The 22,444-nt window shown below is 36.5% G+C and overlaps 2 protein-coding genes across 2 annotated transcripts; one reads left to right on the top strand and one right to left on the bottom strand.

Moving 5' to 3' along the window:
• Window positions 1-1,595: 1,595 nt before the first annotated feature.
• On the bottom strand, window positions 1,596-3,931 carry LOC141812899 (diacylglycerol kinase 7-like). The gene is made up of 3 exons (XM_074700850.1): window positions 3,807-3,931; window positions 3,367-3,481; window positions 1,596-2,003 (listed from the first exon to the last, which is right to left on the bottom strand). The coding sequence occupies exons 1-3, from the start codon at window positions 3,857-3,859 to the stop codon at window positions 1,845-1,847; spliced, it is 327 nt and encodes a 108-aa protein (XP_074556951.1). The 5' UTR covers window positions 3,860-3,931; the 3' UTR covers window positions 1,596-1,844.
• A 15,092-nt stretch (window positions 3,932-19,023) lies between these two features.
• Window positions 19,024-20,174, top strand: LOC141814061 (trihelix transcription factor PTL-like). The gene is made up of 2 exons (XM_074702064.1): window positions 19,024-19,379; window positions 19,456-20,174. The coding sequence occupies exons 1-2, from the start codon at window positions 19,024-19,026 to the stop codon at window positions 20,084-20,086; spliced, it is 987 nt and encodes a 328-aa protein (XP_074558165.1). The 3' UTR covers window positions 20,087-20,174.
• The last annotated feature ends 2,270 nt before the right edge of the window (window positions 20,175-22,444 follow it).

Genomic DNA, 22,444 nt, shown 5'->3' with positions numbered 1-22,444 from the left:
ATATCAATAATTATACAAAAGTTGAATTTCTTTCATCAATTAATAGCTATTTTATTTTAGATGCTTGGATACCTTTCTTTTAGATATTTAATTATTTTTTTCTATAAAAGGTAGAATTTGTTATTCCAGTGATCCTATACGGTCAATCTCACAACTATCTGTAAAGAAAGTAAATCGAAAAACTGTAATTGATTATGACGAAAGATGATATTATCTCAGCTCCAATTATTTTTCTTTAAATGTGTAAAAATTGAAAGGAGAGAGAAATGAATCGTGATGCATGCAGTCAAAAATTATTAATCTAAGTTGTTGGTATAAAAATAATCCCTATTTTCAAGTTGGTATAAAAAAAAGTACAAATAAATTCACATTCAGAATTAGTAATGTAAATTTTCTTTTCAAAATTATATATTTTTTTCGCATTCATATCCATTTACTGCTTTACAAATATCGATCCTTCCAAATTAAAGACTCATTCTAATTAAATGGGATAATAAACTAGCTAGATTAGCTATATAATCATGGATGTTAAAATTAAAGATGTATAAATTCCTACAATATCTAGCCATTAATTATTTCTTCAGACGAATTCTTAATTATTAGCATAGGAAATACTGAAAAATCAAAGGGAATTTAGATCACAAATGGACGTATGGATATACCAAATTCATCATGCATCTTGATTAGATTAGAAAAATAGAGAAAGCAATAGTAATCGTCTATCAAACATATATATATATATATATATATATATATATATATATATATATATATATATATATATATATATATATATATATATATATATATATATATATATATATATATATATATATATATATATATATATATATATATATATATATAGAGGAATGATATGCCGCGCGACAAACGCCGCGCGACTCCTCCGCGACAGCCGACCTCCTCTCATTCATCGTCGCCGTTCGTCGCCGTCCGATCACCGTTGGCCGCAATTTCGGACTCGTTGGAATCACAACTCGACGGCGCACACATTGGCATCGGATTCCAGCCGGATTGTGGCCGGAATCCGGCCGGAATCCGGCCAGAAACGCGACAGAGGCGCTGTTGGCCGATTCCGGCCGTGATTCGGCCGGATTCCGGTCGATTTCCGCCGGAATCGGCCAACAGCGCCTGTTGGGCGATTCCGGCCGAAATCGGCCGGATTCCGACCGAATCGCGGCCGGAATCGCCCAACAGAGGCTCTGTCACGTTTCTGGCCGGATTTCGGCCGGATTCCGGCCACAATCCGGCGGGAATCCGGGTCCGGCCGGAGCGTCGGCGAGTTGGCCTTCCAACGCATCCGGTCCGGCAGCCGTTAGTGGTCGGACGACGGTGAACAGCGGCGGAGAAGCAGCGAACGTCGGAGGAGTCGCGGACGGTTGCGCGGGAGACGTCGCGCGGCATATCAAAACCGTATATATATATATATATATATATATATATATATATATATATATCAAACAAGGACAATGGTCGTAGGCATGCAATCCAGCACTTGCTATGACTATTTGCGTTATAACCACACCACCTATTTTACATACATAGATACACATGTCAAAGATAGACCAGGAGAAAAGTGGCATGCAAGAATGTGCGCATGCAGCCTCAGTGTTCAATTGCATCACACTTTCTAGAGTTCTCACACATCAACTAGAACAATCTTTATTATATATGTGCAATAAGATTAACTACTTAATTCATCTTCAAGGAGTCTGATAAAAAATGGAAAAGAATATCACAAGATTCAGGGTGACTGACTTATGCTATGAAGCTTCCGGTCACCATCGAGATGTGGCTCGTGGAGTCAGAAGCACGAGGAGGTACTATTTTCCATTTATCATGCGTGATTGAAAGGGAACTCTCTTTATCTTGAGAAATGTGGAGTGCTCCCTGTTTAAAGGATGCTTCCATGGCTCTCCATCTGTTTGTAAATAAGCTCTGTTCCAGTCACCAACTCGCAATTCCAACTTGACAGCAGCAGCCTGTGATAAATTTTTAACCTCTTTGTAAAAAAAAAAAAAGAAAGAAAAAATAATATAATGAATCAATCATTTTTATGCCAAGCATCAGCACAAGAGGCCTCCCAACTCACAGCCATGCATTTCCTTTTGAAGCTATTAATTAGAAGTTGTGAATTATATATAAATCATCTATCTCCTAATTTTCCGGCTTCAATGAATACATCGACAAAAACTTCATAGGGGTTTCACTTGCATATATTACTTTTCACGTTCCTCATCTTTCGGGAGTCACTAATAGTCAATGGCAAACATAAAAGAGAACCGAAACACTAATGATTAGTGTTTGCCACACATTCCCAAGAATTTCAGGTGGCAGAGAGATGATCATGTAAATTCAACTTGGTAATAAAGTTCTTGGCTTGGTATATCAAACTTAAATTGTGAATTATGAATCACACTAGTCTATAACTTCCTACTTTCATGATAAATTCATGACAAGCAACCTATCTTATTTTCATCCATATCACTCAGTTTCCTCATCCTTTGTGGATCATAATTGTAGGACAACATTTTGTATGCACTCATGATTGACCAAAATGAAATTGTTAAACTAATATATGGCTGTTGCATGAACTAAAGAGTTTTAGGTAGAAAAGAAATAGCTACACATTCGAACTTAGAAAGTGATTGGTATCTTCAACTCCAATTGGTCCTCACTTAATATGACAGCAATAAATAACACATAAATCTCAATTATTTGAAGTCACACACTGAATATTATTCCAACGATTAAATAATTAACACTATCCAAAATCCTATCTTTGGCAAACAAGAAATAACAGCTACAGATGCCGCACATATAAAAGATAATAGAACAAGTTAGTAAGCTAAGCATGGGAATGGTTAAGAAATATAATCTAAAATGGGAACTTGACTCTATCTAACATGGTAGCTAAGATCTGTTTTCAAATCAGGTGGGTTCAAGTTTTTATACAAAGCTGAAAGCGACCTGTCAGCCCAGACTGAATTTATTTAAGTAATAAATAAAAATACATATTTAATCACAAAGAACTGAGAGTTTGCATTAACTGATATCAATCTTTTCCAGTTCCAAGACTGACCTAACCTAGCTAAATCTACACTGATAGCTTAGAGTTTGTTGCATTTTACTCCATATTAATAACTAATAATTCGCGCCAGTCAGTGCTCTCAAATGATATTTATTTCTAGGGAAATACACATCCAGTATAATTGAATTAAATGCATGCTAGTAGAAGCAAAGGCTTCATGATCTAGTAACCCTACTGGGAATGAGAAATTCCGGATATATAGCAACAATATCATTATGCTGTGACAGTTTAAATGGTTAAGACAGAAATGGTACTTGAGCAATGTGTACAGCAGAGATAATTTCAACCATAACCATGGAAGCATGCCATCCTTGTTTCATTCCGAAACTCAAGCAGTCCATCATCCGCTCGAGCCTCATAAAACCTTCTCTGAGAAAGAAAATAGCGGCAAATATCTGTGAAAACTCAGTACATAAAAATATTTCAGGGGCAAATTTCCAGAAATTATTTGTCTTGTGGTGTTTTATACTCTGTAGATTAAGGGGTTGATAGACCTTTCTTCCTGCTCTTCTTGCTTAAGTTACATTTTTATTTCAATTATATAAATTTGAAAGAGAGTAATGGTCTAATTTATGAACTTTCACAATCAACACAGGACCAAACTCCATCTACATGTGAGTTACTATAAGTTTCCTAGAGAGAAAAAAATAATCATCGAGACAGTAAAATTTTCATATAGATGAGTAATATCAACCTGATCAAGATATTCAGGAGTAGGATGTCCCCATGGATGACTTCCACTTCCATAGCTGTCCCGATTTAGAAGCACAAGGGACCTAACGCTGCAGCAAATGTGTCCATTGCAGATTTAGAAGCACAAGGGACCTAACGCTGCAGCAAATGAGTTTCCATTCGCTACTTTAAGTAGGGGCTTCACTGATGATGGCTCCTTCACTTAAAGTAGCCGCATTCCGAAGGATCACTTAAGTAGAGGCGGAGGCAGGGAACAGTATTAAAATCTATCCGCAATGCGGCTTCACTGATCCTTCGGAAACTTCAACCAGGTCGTTGGGTAGTTTGCTCGCTGCTAGCACCATGAACAGCCCGAAGAAACCCTCCACGGAACTGAACAGAACGTTGCAGACGAGTTTTAGCTGACAAGAACTGGATTCCTTGCTTCAACCTTGCTCCGATTGGCTTGCTGGTAATTCCAGAATGCTTCGCGCTCCTAGGAGAACCCCTCAAAGGATTGCGGCGTCAGATTTTGTTGTGGATGGCCGGAACAAGCCGAAACAGGGAGTTGGCCGCTCCGGAAAAACCCTCTCCGCCGCGCCCTTCCAGCCGCCGGAATATACCCAATCGACCGGCGTTGGACTCCTCAAGGACCAAGGATTGCAATGGAAGAAGTTTGGGTGGACGGGGTCGTCCGTGCGCGTACGTCGTTGAGCAGGGGAGCGCTCTCGGGACGACGGTGAACTGTTCACTTCCTAAGTTAAGGGTTTAAATACCAGCTATTAATCAGAGAACTGAGCCCTTGATTTCTGATCCAAAAGTGTAGCCTTGATATGAGGTTTTAGGGCAGTCTAGGGTTTGAAAAAATTTGTGGATCTTGATTAGACTTGAGTTAGGTCATGTTCTCCATGTGGGCTTGATCAACTTGGGCAAATTAGCTCGATTTGATCGCGATTGAGCTCGAGCTTGGTCCGAGTTGAACCCTACAATCAATTAAAATTCAATTAATGCAACATTTGCCATTAAATCATGAAAATTATAATCAAGCTTCAGATTATGCAATATAGGACAAATACGATCAAATCGATTCATTTCATAATTTATTTTCATGTAAAACCCAAAATTGAATCGATTAAAAATGTATAAAACCCTAACTCATCAATGAGTCAGTCAACACTAATGAATATAGCGACTTAGAAAAGTAGTTTCCATTAACTGAAGATGCATATATGATCAACTGAAGACTTGTTCCATTGGAAAGGCAAGAACCAGATGACAATACTGTATTTTTTGTTAGTCAGGTAATGAGTTAAAGCAATTTATGGAGAAAATTATACATGAACAATAATTGCAAAGGGAGATTGAATTCACGGTTACAAAATATTTAGAGCATCATCAATGTGGTCTTGGCTTGAGAACAGCTGATCATCTTGCATGCACATATTCTTTTATAACTTCTTAGATTGAAAGTCATTTTGTGTCATCAGAAGATTATAGACCTAGAACGATTCATAGAGAGATAAAATCACAATTTGGAGATATATATCATATCGAAAAACATACTATGCACATTAGAAAGCTCTAAATAAAGTGGTGGGTGATTTCGATAAAAATTATGGTGATCTCCTTAGACTTTTACGCAGGCTAAAATATATTTATTGCATTGAAAACAAATGCTGATAATAAATTCTAACATTATTTTAAAGCTTTTGATGCATGTGAAAAAGTTTTTTCGAATATATATTCGTAAACTAATTGGAATTGATACAAAACACTTGAGTGACAAGTATCCTAGTGTTTTATTGATGGCCACAACAGCAAATAGTAATGAAAATCTTATTCCAGTTGGCTTTGTAGTTGCCGAGGTTGAATGTTTTTCAACTTGGGAGTGGTTTCTAAATCACCTAAAGATATTTCTTATAGTTGCTCTATCAACTATGACAATTATATTTGATAAACATAGTAGAATATTATCTGCAACGAGTAAAGTTTACTCCTACTCATTATGGATTATATTGCTATCACCTATCTTGTAATATAATTATAAATACTTATGATAGACTACAATAGAATTGTTTTGAGCTGCACATAGAGCAAATACAATTCTACAATATGATCAAGTCATGCAAACTATGTCAAAGAGACATGTAGATGCTTATAGATGGTTGCAAAATATAGAGCCTATAAAATGGACAAATGCATATTTCTTTGGTAGAAGGTACTCAATACTGACCACGAATTGTTCTAAAAGCTTGAATACATTGTTCAAACATATTAAAAAACTCCCAATTATAGGACTAATTAAAATCATATGAAGGAAGGTTAGCACAATGATTTTATAATCGTAGGGAGGAAGTGTAATTCTACAAGAATATTGACGTCATTAGGTACGAAGAAGATTGACACTCAAGGATAAAATATTGAGTCCTATGTAGTATTTCCACATAACAAAATAGAAATAGAGATACAAACTTTAACATCCTCCTATATAGTTAACATGGAGAGTTATAAATATGATTGCACCCTAATAAATTTGACTTTCCACAACACTTAAATTATTCTATCCGTAGTGTGCATCGCACGCTGTACAACTACAAACTATTAAAAATCATAAGACATCAACAACGCAAGCTGTGGTTAAGAGCATTCGCAACATGTGATGCACACTGCCATTAAGATCATTCACAACTCGCGATTCGCAGCACACAATGCACACTATGATTAAGAGCATTCGTAACGTGCACCACACACTGCAGTTAGGATGTGATATTAATCACATATAATTATCAGCACCATACAAATATAAAATCAAAACTCAAACAATTTCAACACCATATAATTATAATATCATACACGGATCACACACAATTATAATACCATACAAAAAAATAATATGATTTCACTCAATAATAATTCAAACTGATAACAAAAAATTCATTTAATAACAAATTTTTTTGATAAAAAACATATATATAAAATCAATAAAATCTATATCAATCACAAAACTATAAACTCAGATAATCAAACGACTGTGCTTCCTATTGTATCTTTAAGAAAAAACATTTCTTCATTTGGTCAAATTAGATCCACCTCGGATAGCCTCTTAGTTATATTTTCCTGCCAAATAGCATAAAGAGATGAAATGTATAAATATACTTTATTAAAGTAAACAAAGATTTTAAAAAGAATATATCACCTGAGTTTCATCTCTAGATATCTATAGAACAAAAACAAATTCATCAAAGATCACAGTCGGCTGGAGTTTACAATTTGGTGCATAGGAGAAGACCAAAGTACCTTGTGTTACTGTCAAAGAATCGCTCTGATTAACAACAACGAGTTTGTGTTCTGCTGCAGCCCTTACTTGTTCTTCAACATACCTGCACACATCGAACCAAGAACCAGAACAAAAATCATACATAAACTGGAAAAGACAATTGCTACAAAAATAAGATCAAAGAAAACATTCTCCGGATATCTGACAACCCTAGAATGGATATGTCACGATTAAGGTTGCAAATTGATTAGATTATCAAAAATCCACAATGAATACAAACAAATGAAGTATAGGGGTCTCGAGTCATATTTTTCTAAGGACTAGTAGAAAATTGTGTAAATTGAGCTTGTGTGTCGTTATTTTTGGGTTTTTTGAATGTAAATGGGTTTTGATCTTTTGATGTTCACAATGAAATGTAAATTCAAGAAAACTAATGCAGTGAATAAATTAATGAAACATGCAATTGGAAACCAAGCTTATCCCTAATCTAGCAATGCAACACAACTCAAAGTATCAACATATGCCCCTAATCTAGCAATGCAAACAAGCCATCCCTAATTATAAAATGCAAATTCAATTCCTTCATATTGTAGGGAATTAGAGTTCAGCTAAAGACTCTAGAATTCTGATGCACAAATTCAAAACAACAACAAATTAATGGTAAGAAATTGAAACATGAAATGCACTTAGAAAATGCCAAGAAAAGTAAAAATTAAGCTAAGGTGACGATTTCAATTTAAAAACAACAAACCTAACCAAGACAATCAATCCAGCTAACAAATTCCACTTGACTAATAGTAAGATCATTGACTAAGCCAATCAAACCTATCCAATTGATACACGATTCAATTTCTGATACTGAACAGTAGGCTGATACTGAACAGTATCAGAAATTGAGCTTCTTGAGTTTCCTCCAGAAGCAAGAAAGTTGGATTTCTTAACTAGGAAAAGCTTCTAATCATCCCGAATCAACTACAATAACAAAATCAATCACAAGGCTAAGCAATTCAAATGAAACAACAGCATTTAACAAACTTCAGAAATGAATTACAGCAAGAAATCAAAACAGGCATGTTCAGAAATGAATAAACTCATCCATTTTTCCCTTCTTCGTGTCTTCTCAGTTTGGCGTCAATCAAGTTGTCGAATTCAACAATGTCACGTTCGAAGATCCCTTTAGAAGCTCAAACTCAGTTGCTGGTCTTGTTTGCTCGCGTCCACAGCACTGATTACCCAGAGAAACCCTCTCCTGCAAGCAGAGCTCAACACACAACAACTTTGAGCTGCAAAACTGGAATTTCTCCCCTTCTTCTTGCGCTGATGGAATTGCTAAAGCTTTATACGTGCTCCGCGATCTTCAGAGGACCTCTTGTCGACGCGCGGCTTCTGATAACGTAGCAAATTACCGGAACAAGAAGGAAGAGGGGAATGTCGCGCCGGTGAAACCCTCTCCGGCACTGAGCTTCCAGCTGCTGATTTACGCCCAACGGACCGGTTCCAGCCTCCTCAAGGATCCAGAAGCACGATGGAATTGGAAGAAATGGACGGGGCTTGGCCAGGAGTTACGCTCCCAAGCAAAGGTTTTCTTGCGGAGAAGGCGATGAACAGTTCGCAACCAGCCACTGTTCATCGCGTATCAGAATCCCTTCTATCCCAGCCATTCAACTTTGAATCTTAGCCGTCCATTTCTGATCCAGTGGAGAAAACTTGATCTGGGGTTTAAGGGAAGCTTAGGGTTTGTGGAGAATGGTGGATCTTGATCGGGCTTGAGTTAGGTCATGTCCTAAATGTGGCTTGGTCAATTTGAGCAAACTTGGCTCGATTCAATCACGGTTGAGCTCGATCTTGATCTGATTTGAGCCCTACAATTGATTAAACTCAATTAATGTAAAATTCGCCATTAAATCATGGAAATTATAATCAAACCTCAAATTATGCAATATAGCACAAATATGATCAAATCGATTCATTATGCAATTTATTTTCATGCAAGAACCCAAAAATGAATCGATTAAAGTGCATACAAACCCTAAGTCATCAATATCCATCAACAGAAAAATCAAGGGAAAAAAGACAATTGCTAAAAAAATTGTTTATAAAGTGGCAAGTATGATATCAACATCCTTTATGTAAGCTTTACTAATGAATAAACAACATCCTGTCTCCAACCTAGAACAAGTACATCCCTCTTTTGTCCAATCCGGTGGGCCCTTGCTTGAGCTTGCAAATCATCCTACATCCTTGGGGAAAATGTCAGATGACAATATTAAACTAACAATAGTTATAAATATAGGATCACAAGAAGTGGATATTGCTTGTGGATTCCAGTCAATGTCAAATATGATGACAGTATCTGCAGTTGAAGATTCACACCAACCCCTCCAGCTCGAATGCTAATAAAAGCATCAATAACATAGCAAAATTTTCTTCCCATGCAAGTATAGTCTAAGATCATGAGCTACATGTATATATATATATATATATAGACAAGCATACGCAGGCCACCAAAAATACATACAACCCATAGAAGATGACGAAAGGGATTGATTTACAAACACCAACATTGAAATATGGATCTCTAGGATTATAAAATATAAGTTTTAAACAATAAAATGACCATAATAGAATGAACTCTTTGCCTATCTAATATGATAGTAGATAAATGGATATTTTACGAATTTTAAGGGGAACGAACAAAATCATTCCAGTTCTCACAGAGTAGTGAAACTTGGTTGGTTGCCTAGTTTAACGGGGTTTTACTCAGGTCAATTGTAAATCCAATCTAATTACATACCAGGACCTCTGGTCCAATTTTTTCTGATTTGGCAGGCCTGATCCATCCTTCATGCGTGCTACAAATTCTAAGAGTGCTGGTGAAGCCCATCTATTGTCTTCAGAAAAAGATTTCTTCTCCCTTTCAATGTCTTTGGCAGGATGGTCTTTATCGATGGACCTTTTAGAAACTCTCCCAACTCTTTTCCTTAAAGAAATGTTTTGGCAATGTTTCCAAGAGCCATCAAAGCAGGCTTCTTGGTCACCATTAGCATCATATAATTCAACAGATGTTTCATCTTAACACAAACAAGTACCAGATCCTTTCCATGAACTTCTAGCATTACTAAGCTCTTCTATGGTGAGTGATACTTTTCCTTTGAGAGTTAACCAATACACTTTGAACAAATATTCCCAGATACTCTTGTCATCAAAGTCTACCCTGATATGCCACAAAAGAAAAAAAATACTTTAAACAAAATACTGGAGTAAAGAGATGATGTTTTCCACTCAAATGCTCTAAATCATGACTTAAAAACAGGTGCACATGTTTCATAACGTCATGTCATTGGCACAAGTTTTGTTGAGGATAAGAACTTAAAGGAAATGAGCATTGACATTAGAATCTAAATGCAAATGATCTTAATTATCTATATTGGAAACATTTTTGATATATAAGGTGAGCTGCAGATTTGTTTCCATCTACCAAATATCCCTAAAAGAGTGATCTTCACATGGGATCATAGCTATGCATCCAAACCTATGATCCATAGCACAGCTTTGATCTGAGGTCATCCACACAGACAGGGCCTCAATCATTAGCCTAATCATCCAGATCACCCATCCTTGTAGTCCAAATAATGGATATCCTAAGCTTCACCAATCTCCCTTTTCCGCATAAGATTGTATCAGATTTAAGGAAAGGTAATTGGTAGGTAGAGGAATCGAATGGTGCCGGACAAAGAAAGCAGAAGAACCAGTAAGACCCACCTGGCCGCGAAGTTTCATGGAGAGCACACTCCCTTTCTTGACGCTCTCCCAGGGAAGGGCAAAGATCATCTTCGTCTTCACCACGAAGCGCCTCCAGAAATCGAACTCCTCCATCTCGAATTCCTCTTCCACGGGGAACTCCCCGCCCTCCGCCTCCTCGACCGTGCCGGCTGCTTTCTCCGCCATGGTTCCATCGGAATCGAAACCCTCCCCATTCTTTGACGTTCCTCCTCGTTCTCGTCTTCGGTATTGGGGGCCGCAGAGGAGGATTCGGGGCTCCGACACGGTATCGGCAGAGAATGGGAGGGGAAGGGAGGCGAGGCGGAGGATCGGACTGTAAAAATACTGAAGAACTAGGAAATCTGAAAAAAAAAAAATTCTTATTTATTCTATCTCCTATATATATATATATATATTAGTTAAAAAATAATAAATATTTAATATTTATTACAGTAAAATAAATAAATAATAATAAATTAATAATCTTTTTCATAGCATATTTCAGTATATTACAATATATTTTTGAATTTTGAATATATTTTCAAAATAGTATATTTCAACGCTTTCTCAAATTGAAGCATGAAGATTTAAAATGCATAAATTACACATATAAAATTAAAAAAATGACTTTTTAAGTGGTTTAGTAAAGATATCTATAATTTGAGTATTTGATAGCGTAAAAATAGTAGAAATTTGATCTAATCGATTTTTTTTCCTAATCAGGTGATAAATCATTTCAATATATTTTGTTCACTCATAAAAAATAGGATTTGCTACAATTTGTAGAGCTGCTTTGTTATCACAATGCAAAATGGCAGGACCTAGATTATTAATTTGCAAGTCTTATAAAAAATATCTTAACCAAGTTAACTCACATGTAATTGTTGTTATCGCTCTATACTCGACCTTTGTAGAAGAATGAGAAATGGTTATTTGTTTTTTTTTTGTCTTCCAAGAGATGATAGAGGAACTAAGGAAAATACAATATCCAGACACCGATCGTCTTGTAATAGGACAACTTCCCCAATCAGCATCACAATAGCCAATTAACTTAAGGTCATTTTTGCTTAAAAGAAAAATAGTTTATCCAAGTGTTCCCTTTAAATATCTTAGAACTCGAATAGCTGCATCAAGATGTGGCTTGCAGGGATTATGCATGAACTAACTAAGAAGATGTACTAATTAAGAAGATGCACTGAATAAGTAATATCTGGACGAGTAATTATCAAGTAAATAGGTTTTCTTGAAGGATCTTTAAGTATTTCCCATTTGTTAGTGTGAGTTTAAAATTTTGTTCCATAGGACAACTGATTAAAGTTGCTCCAAGAAAACTCATCTCATCAAGTAGATCTAATGTGTACTTTTGTTGTGATATGAAAATTCCTTATTTCGATGTAGCCACTTCTATTTCCAAAAAGTATTTTAACTTTCCAAGGTCTTTTATTCGAAAGTACTTGTGTAGAAAGCTTTTAAGAGTCCTTATGACGTCATGATCATTTCCCATGATTATCATGTCATCAATATAAATCAATACAATCATGAATGAGTCTCTATATACTTGTGTGAACAATGAGTAATCTGCTATAGACTGCTTACAACTTGCCTTTTAAATGACTATAAAGAATTTTGAATACCAATTGTGAGAAACTTGTTTTAATCCATAGAGTGACTTGTTTAGTTAACAAACGATGTTTTTCCCCTATCGACTATAACCAGGTGGTGGAAGCATATATACTTCTTCATATATCTAGATCACCATGGAAAAAAATATTTTGAACATCAAGTTGATGAAGAGACCAACCACTCGCGGTAGCTATAGTCAGTAGACAACGGACGGTGACTGACTTGGCCACTGGTACAAAAATCTTCTTTCCACTTAGGATCTTTCTCAACTTGGGCAAATGTGTTAGGTTCAACAAGAGTAGAGATACGAGTAGCAAAGGCATGATGAGAAGAAGACAAGGGGCATTTGGTTTGGAAATTTGTTTCCTATTTTTCAAATTTCATTTTCTATTCTGTTTTTCTATTTTTCGATCTAGTTTTTAGAAAATAAAAAATGCATTTGGTATGATATACTATTTTCTAGAAAAGAAAACTAAAAAATGCATTTGGTTTGTTAATATGAAAAATTATAAATAATTTTTTTTAATAAAAATATCATCTTATTCATAGAAAAGGAAAAATCATACAAGAAGGGGGTCAAATCTAACCTAGATTCCTCTGCTCTGATTCAACAAAATCAGGATCGTCTGTGAACCTATAGAGGAGAATGTGATGGAACTTTGACGCTGACTAAATCGCGAGGAGGAGGGATGAGTAGCGTCGACAGACTTGAGGAGGAAGGAGAGGGCTATGGCGTCGTGCATGGAGGAAAAGACCCACGAGGAGGGTTGCAGCGTCGGCTTGCTTGCGCGAGGAAGGGAAAATCGAAAAGGAGCGCATGCAGGGGAGGTTGCGGCGTCGGGGAAAAAAGGAGTTGTGCGATGAGGTTGTGGCGTCAGGGGAGAAAAGGAGTTGTGCGATGAGGTTGCGGCGTCGGGGAGAAATTTAGAGTTGTGCGACCAGGGTTAAGGTGTACAACGTTAATGTAGCAGCATTTTTGCGTTTTTTATTTGTCAGCCGCAATTTTCATTCTTCACAAAAAAATAATATTTTGTCATTTTTCTATTTTCTTAGAAAATGACTTCTCATTTTTCAGAGAATGAAATTGGAAAACACAAAACAAACAACAATTTCTAGAAAATAAGAAAATAAAAGCAGAAAAAGATCAAACCAAGCACTACTTAAATTTTTATAACATATGAAATTTACTAAAGCATAACAAGTACCTTTACCTGGAAGATGATGATGAGTTTGGGGAAAGAACCTTGATTTGGGCACAATGAAAATCACACGTAACCAAATATTGATGGTTGATGAATATATTCTGATTTTCACAATGTAGGTTTATTGGATTGAATTATGGGAGGTGATATATTAGAAGGGTCATCAACAATGTAATCAATGTTTCAATTTTTTAAGTATTCTGAAATACGAGATGTGACTTTTTTAAATGAAATATCATGATCATCAATTGGTAAAAGTAACACCAAAAAACTATCTTCATCATTTTTTCTAGAGTAAAAAGAAAATGTGTTCATAAAAAATAACATCTCGACTTATAAAAATTTATTTAGTCTCCATATCATAGACTTTATATGCCTTTTGACCAGTATGATACCCAACAAAAATACATCTTCGAGCTTGTTGATTAAATTTATGATTTGGCTTAACATTGGTGGCAAAACACAAGCATGCATCCAAATAATCGTAAATGATGATAAGTGGGTGGTTTATTGTAGAGAACCTTATATGGTGTTTTCTTAGAGAGTAAAGATGTAGGTATGCGATTGATAAGGTAAACAGAAGTAGGCACACCTTCCCCCCAAAAGGTTAGTGGTAAGTGAGATTGAAATCTCAAAGCTCTAGCTACGCTCAAGATAAAATGATGTTTTCGCCAACGATACCATTTTGTTAAGGTGTAAAATTAATAATAGTTTCATACATTATCCCGTGCTGATAAAAATTTTTTTGCATTGAATAAAACTCATCCCCTCTATCTACTCGAAATCTTTTAACCTTTCTATTAATTGAGTTTCAACAAATGCAAAGAAAGATTTTAGCAAAGATTGCGTCTCAAATTTATAACACATAAGAAAAATTCATGTATACCTAGAAAAATCATCAATAATGGTTAAGAAATAATGAACTTCTGAACGGGAGGTAGCTCAAAAAGGTTCTCAAATATCACAATGTATTAATTCAAAAGATTCACTAGTAGAAATGAAACTTATACCAAAAGGTAGTCTTGTTTGCTTGACTAAAGGACAAATATTACAAATTTTATTTGAACAAATAAAAATTTTGCTAACCGAGTGTGTAAGATGTTTTATAGGTTGCATGGATGGATGACCTAGTCGTCTATGCTAAAGATCATGTTGTGAAGATGTATTATTGACTTTAGGAATGGATGAATTTGATGGTGTAAAAGAGATGTAATAAAGGTCGTTATGTTGTCTCTCCAAACCAATTATTTTCTTCGTTGACAAGTCCTATAAAAGAAAAAATCAGGGGAAAAGTGATCAACAATTTAAAGATTTGATCATCTTACTAATAGATAATAGATTGACACAAAAGGATGACATACAAAGAACATCTGTGATAGTAAGATCTGAACTAAGTTTTGCAAATTCAATCAAAGTAATTTGTGTTTTACCATTAGGTACTCCAACAGATGAATATGAAGGTATGCTTGTGTCTAATAATAACTTAGCTGATGAAACTATATGATCAATGACATCACTATCAACAATCCAATTCCTAAAAGTTTTTGAATTAATTAATATAACATGAGGAGCAAAAGGGAATAATTGAACCTATAACATTTGCCTTTGGTTGAGTTTCACCATTATTTAAGAGAGCTAAGAGTTGTTGATATCATTCATGTGTGAAGCTTAGAGTCGCTGATCGAGAATTATTTGCAACAAATTCCTTCTTCCCTTTATTCTTCTTATATCCCAAAGGAAAATCATGTAAGTGGTAGCATCTATCAATGGTATGATTATTTCCATTGCAGTTGTTATAATATAACTTTATTTTACTTTTATTTGATGAATGATTCCCATAATGACTCTTACATATGTCCACTAAGATGACCTCCTTGGAGACAATCAAGTCTCCTTGTTTTTTTCATTTAAAGTCATCTAATAAACTCTAGCTACCAATAATAGGAAGAGGCTGCATTAGAAGTATTGATCATGAATAACATAATAAGATTCATTCAAACCCATAAGAAATTGCATTACCTTTCCTCTTTATCCTCGTTCTTCTACTTTTTTCATGGCACCACAAGTGCAAATTATAAGATCATTATAAGAAAAAAATTCATCCTATAGGCTTTTTAATTTAGTGAAATAGACTGCAATAGACATAGAACTTTGTTGTAGCAACGTGATGCCTCTCTTGATTTGAAATATTCTAGGCGCATTATTTTGGAAGAGTCTTTCTTTCAAATCAGTCCAAACTTCAACAACTGACTCAACATATATAAATCATGCTATTAGCAATATCGAATTCAATAGAATTGAGAATCCCTGATAAAACCATATTATTGCACATGTTCTATAAAAGAAAAGTTCCATCAATCAATGCTAGTTTCTTGATGCTTCCATCGATAAAACTCATTTTATTTTTAGCGCTGAGAGCTATATATGCTTATTGAACAACTTCAAGTGTCATAATTGTCACCATTCAAATATTTGGTGACCAAAATAATTCATGGATGATCGGAGTATTGAAGAATAAATGGATCAAATTGTCAGCAACAATATTTCTTTTGACTTTGTTTAACGAAGAAGAAGTTGAATCCATAATATTAGACGAAGAAGCTTTTGAAAATAAAAATAGAAGAATGAGGAAATAATAGAAATTTAAAAAAATATTCTTATTTATTTTATCTTGTATAACTTGACGCGCACCATTGACAGTGGGCTTTTTCTGCAAGTAGTGGTTAATAATATTAACAGTAAGTTTGAATAGATAATAATATTAATAATATACTTTTAATAAGTCAAATTCATTGTAGTATTAACAGTACGTTAATATTAAATAATATTTAAAATGCATATACCTCAATGTCAGTGTGTCATAAATAATAACATTATGACATACTTTTAATATGCGTTTATAATATGTTTATTATAGTGTCTTTATATTAATCAGGTTCTTCCTTATACGTTATTATAGTGTGTTAATTTATATAGGAATTGGACTCATATTATTAGTATTATAAGTGTTCCTGTTTGAGATTACCTTCGGATGAGTCGTCAGACATCTGGCATATATGTTGATTGACCAAAGCGGTACACGACTAGCTGAGAAAAGGAGGACATCGAACTCTGATGTACTGGCAAGTGCCGAGCTACAAGGAGAAGGAAAAGGATGAGAACGGAGACTACGGGTGCCCTGCTCAGCCACTCCGACGCTCAAGTCAGGTCGTAACCTAGAGAAAGCAGAAAAATGGAGAAGAAAGTATATTTTTGACTATCTTTGCGTACCTGCACCCGTGAGAGGCGGGGTTATTATATAGAATTATCAGCGAAGAAGATGCTCCATCTTCGATAAGGAGAATATCACATTAGTGGAGATGTCTTATCATAGGAGATGTTCTATCGTTAGTAAGGAGAATATCTCATCACCGTCGTTGCTGTAGTGAAGGTCTTATCACTCACGCCTGATACAACATCAGATTGCGCCACCATAAATCATGCTACATTAATGGGGCAGGTGAGCTACCCCAAATATCATATCATCGCACATGTCCTTCTGGCGGTGATTTGACAAGCTGAATGAGGGAGTGAAGGGAGCAGAGTCAGTTGAGTGCACTAAGTAGGGCATTGGGTAGGTGGAGCTCGGGCAACCTGGACTTGGAGTGTGGTGCTGAGCCAAAGTTGGGGCTTTAAGAGAGGTTGAGTGTTGGTGTCCAAGTCGGGTGTTGGGTCCTAAGCTAAGTTGGTTTCCGAGTCGAGTGTTGGATCCCGTGCTGAGCTGGTTTCCGAGTTGGTGTTGGGTCCCCCAAGGGTTTACTTGGGCGAGAAACCGAGTCGACGACTCGACCACATGGCTAGGGTATGGAGCTTGAGTGTGGAATTCCGATATGAAGCTAGGATGTAGGACCGCGCTAGTCATCCCTGCAATCAAACTTTCTGTTTAAAGTGTGGTCTCCACTCAAATCAAGTTGCCTTTCCTAATCCAGGTATGCCAACCCCGAACAATGAGCATTATTTTTTATTTAAAATTTAGAAAAGTATTTACATAAATAGTATTCATCCTTCACAAGTAACTAGATCGTAATTTAAAGTCATTATGAATTATTCAGGTCTATTAGTTACTTTTGAACGAATTAACTTTCAATATTCAAAAAATTAAAAATTTAATATCTTTGGAAAGACAAAAGTCCAAGAAACTTATTTATAATGTCGGTTAATAAGTATGATCATTGTAACTCTTATACGAGTGTTTGATATTATTTTTCATGTCCAAATCGAATTAAAAATATTATTACTTTCAATATAACATATTACATTTATATTTGATGCCTAGGTAGAATACGTAGGTCTTGATTGAAAGTAATTTCAAATTCTTTTTAAGTCCTTTCGTTCATTTTTTTTAAGACTAATAGACTTCACCATTCAAAAAAATAAAATTTCCAACGAACACGTGTCACGTCAACAGTGGCTCTGGAGGACTCTACGAGATAAATCATGACGTGACCTGATCGCGATGCTTGCTATTGCATCGAATATGAAATATCAGTCACCGTCAAGTCCATTGACCCTTAAATAGAAAACCATACTCAATTTATAGTTGGAATTTAAATAGAAAGGGCGCCCTAGTTATTATTATTTTTTAAAAAGTGTTATTATTTTTTAAAAAGTAAATAATATTTTATTAAATTTTTTTCATAAATATCTTTATGCCTGACAAACGTGTTAAAAAAATATTTTTTAATTCAACTTAATAAAAATAATATACATACTTAATAAAAAAATATTATAATAGCTAGTTAATAATTATTGCAACAATAGCTAATAATTATTGTAATTATTACAATAGTAGCAAATAATTGTTGTAATTATTACAATAGTAGCTAATAATTATTGTAATTAAATATACATACTTAATAATTATTATAATAACTTTAAAAAAATATTTTTTAAATGCCACTGAAATTCTTTTAAAGTACCATATTTTTTAAAAATAATATCACTAAAGTTTTAATTAATATGAAGTAGTTTAGAAACATTCTAATATTAATTAAATAATTGAAAAAATAGTAAGGGAAATATTTTTAAAATTTAGCTTATAATTTTTACTATAGTCTGACGTCACCTACTACCCACCCTCCTCGATCTCCGCGGGCGGAACGTGGAGTGCTCCCGTTGGCCCATACATTACGTAATGCTCCTGTCGTAATCGACTCTTCTCACGTCGCTTCCGTACTCTCTCTCTCTCTCCTCCCGCTTCCTTCCCTTTCGTGAACGACACGATCCGGCTCTCCCGCTCTCTCTCCTCCCCCTCCCCCTCCCCCTCCCCCTCCCGCTTTATGTAGAAGACGACGAATCCATCCCTCGCCATCGCCCACTCGCCCCTCCGCCCCGCCATGGACTTGCTCGAGCTCCACCGCCTCGTTTCCGGCGGAGCAAAGCCCGGGTTCGATCCCTTCAACCTCCCTGGCTTCTCCGCCTCGGCTGCCGCCCCGCTCGAATCGGAGTACCCGATGGAGCAGCCGCTCGCCGCTTCCGCTGTCGTTCAACCTCCACCGCCACTTCAACTTCATCCACTTCCTCCGCCGCCGTCGCCGCCGGGAATGCAGATCTTCGGATTGCTGGAAAGTGGGGGGAGGAGCGGCCGGTGGCCGAGGCAGGAGACGCTGACGCTGCTGGAGGTGCGGTCGCGGTTGGACTCCAGATTCCGGGAAGCCGCCCAAAAGGGCCCCCTCTGGGACGAGGTTTCCAGGTAATTGATTCGCTGGTTAATCTCCAAATCCATGGCGTTGGTATATAGATCGATTTGGCTTAGGATCGATTGGTAGGATCATGGCGGAGGAGCATGGATACCAGAGGAGCGGGAAGAAGTGCAGAGAGAAGCTGGAGAATCTGTACAAGTACTACAAGAAGACGAAGGAAGGGAAAGCAGGGCGGCAGGACGGGAAGCACTACCGGTTCTTCCGGCAGCTGGAAGCCCTCTACGAGAAGGAAGAGAGAGGAAACGACTGCAGAGACGCCGATCAAAATCCTAACTTTTCCGTCGCTCATCGCGTCGTCGACAACAATGCTACCGCCACAAGTACTAATCTGCCTCCCAACTTCCAGCTGCCTTCCATCTGCTTGTTGTCGAATTGCTCCACTGACAGCGACGGCAGCTCGTCGTCGGACGAGGAGGAAGAGAGCGAGCGGGCGGCGAAGGAGTTCATCGGCGGGCAGATCAGTCGGTTCATCGAGGCCCAGGAGGCATGGATGGAACGGATGCTTCGGGTGCTGGAGGAGGCGGAGGCAGCGCGGGTGTCGCGGAAGGAGGAACAGCGGCAGCGGGAGGCGGAGCGGCAGCAGACCGAGGCGAAGCGTTGGGCCGGCGAGCTGGCTTGGACGGAGGCGCGCGACGCGGCGATCATGAGAGCGCTGGAGAAGATTAGCCGGCGGCGGAGGTCGACGGCGGACGATTAATGGAGGAGGTTGTGGATGAGCAATCAGAAAAAGCTGGTGCACAAGCTGTTCGATCAATGTCGTCTTCTTTTGGACATTAATGCAAACAGGTGGTGGCTTGTCAAGGAGAGCCATATTGATAGATCGGGGTACGTACAATAAACAACATGAAATTAAGCAAAAAAAAAAAAAAAAAATCCATGTGTGTATGTATATCCAGTTTGTTTTAAAATGTTTTCAAATTTTTATTAATATCATAATATTTTTAAATTTCTATGTTAATGTCAAAATACATATATATTTCACCCATCTAAATTACTATTTAAATCACTCGTTTGATAATGAATACTAATATTAATTTTGATAATAAAATACAAATTTTTAAGAGAAGTTTAGGATTAATAGAATGTTGAAAGATTATGAGTAATGACAAAATTCGGTATTGTTAAGGGGTTGTTGGGATATGAAGGGTCCGAAACATGGTTGACAAGTTATAATTTTGAACAAATAATTATCTTTGAAAGTAGGTTTATTTATTAAATATATTAAAATTGATGGCAAAAAAATGGCACACCTATATATTTTATTTCTTATAAGATCGTAATCCAATGAAATTATTAGAAAATTATTGTTTGTGTATTTAATTTATTATTGTAGTATAAAATATCGACTATATAACTAATGTGATTTCCACAAGCAAAAAGTTTGACCCATAAGAAGTGAGATTTTTAAATAATCATTTGTTCAAAAGATTAAAAATGATGAGCACAATTGAATAAAAATCTAAAACTCTAGACAAGGAAGATGTCCATATAAAAGTTTCTTAGACGTCCAATGGATGAGAATACTTAAGTAATTAAGTTGTTACTTGTTCTTCCAAAATCATCTGATACGATTCATCTATCCAAAACATATCTAAAGTAGAGCTGTAAATCAATCAAATTGTTCGTAAATAAATTTGGTGTTTGATTTGATTAGAATTTATTTATGTTTGTTCAATACACACAATTGGTTAATTAAATGAACGAGTTTGAACAACTCATTAAACTAAACGAATAAACTTGAATATATTTTTGTTCATAACGTTATTGTTCATGAAATTATGAACCATGTTTATTGACAAAACTCTTATCAACTTTGTAAATAAATAAAGAACTTTTCAAAATGAACAAACAAATTTGTATTATCAAGTTCAACAACTAATTAAACAAATTTAAAAATGTAAAAAATAATAATCAAATAAACTTCAATTGAGAGCTCAATAATAACATATAAGCTAACCAAACTTAAGTTTATAAAAAAAAATTAAATCAAATTTGAACAACCATTTCAATGACTTAATTCATTTTAAATTAAACTTGATTTAACTTGATTATTTTATCAAATAAATTTGAACATCATAAAATTTGACTCGTTTACAAACACATTACATGTGTCTCACTCTGACTTAACGCTTGATTCATGATGATCATCGTTCAAGCTTCTTCATGATTCATGCCTATGAGTCATCTTGATCTTTAATGCTCTATAACTCGAATGCACCAACTTCAACTACAAATTAACCTACATTTTCATCATTTCTCAGACATTAAAACATAAAATTAATCTTAATTAATTAGAGGGGAGAAATGATACAGTAATGCCACGGGAGGAGCGAGGAGTAGACAAGCGGATGGAAGCACATGGTCCGGTGATCACTCAATGGACATTTGAGAGAGAAGAGGATACGAATGGACGAGGAGCGATGCGAGGACAAGGATGGAACAAGACGTGGAGGGCGGCCATGCATTAACTCCGCTGCATATGCATACATACATGCAACGCCATGAACAGTTAGTTGCTGAAGCACAGCTCCACCTCCATTTTTGGCAACCTCCCTCGCCCTCGCCCTCGCCCTCGTGCAGAGGCAGGTGCGACTGACTGTCCAGGGCAGGCCTGGGAGATTGAGCCAGCGAGGTTACTAGCGCGAACAAGATTGGTATTGAGCAATGGCAGGTGGGTGACGCGAACCTTGGGAAGGAACAGCCGCGCAGTAACAGCACTGATACTGTGCTTTGTTGTATGCCCGCGGTGCCATTTGATCGCCCAACAGTAGCTTATAGTACTGCTCGCATAAGGCTTTGTTTAGCTGCTAGCTAGCGGATAGAGAGAGGAGGGGAGAGCAGAGGAGTGAAAGGGAAAGAAGAGAGAAAGGGGAGGGCCAAGGTTGTTCATCGTAAGCGGCAGAGGAGAGTGACTGAAAAGGAGAGGAGGGGAGAGGAGAGGAGAAGAGAGGAGAGAAAAATATTTCCGTAATATTTTTCGTCTGACCGACAAAATGGCCTGCTATGTTGTCGATCAGCTGCCCTCTCACCTGCACGCTGCTAACCGCACGATGGC

This window comes from Curcuma longa, chromosome 20, assembly GCF_044706935.1.
Source record: "Curcuma longa cultivar G26 ecotype Majalengka, Jawa Barat chromosome 20, ITB_CL_G26_1.1, whole genome shotgun sequence".
In the NCBI taxonomy this organism is placed as follows: Eukaryota; Viridiplantae; Streptophyta; class Magnoliopsida; order Zingiberales; family Zingiberaceae; genus Curcuma; species Curcuma longa.
This window is presented reverse-complemented; position numbering and strand designations above follow the sequence as displayed.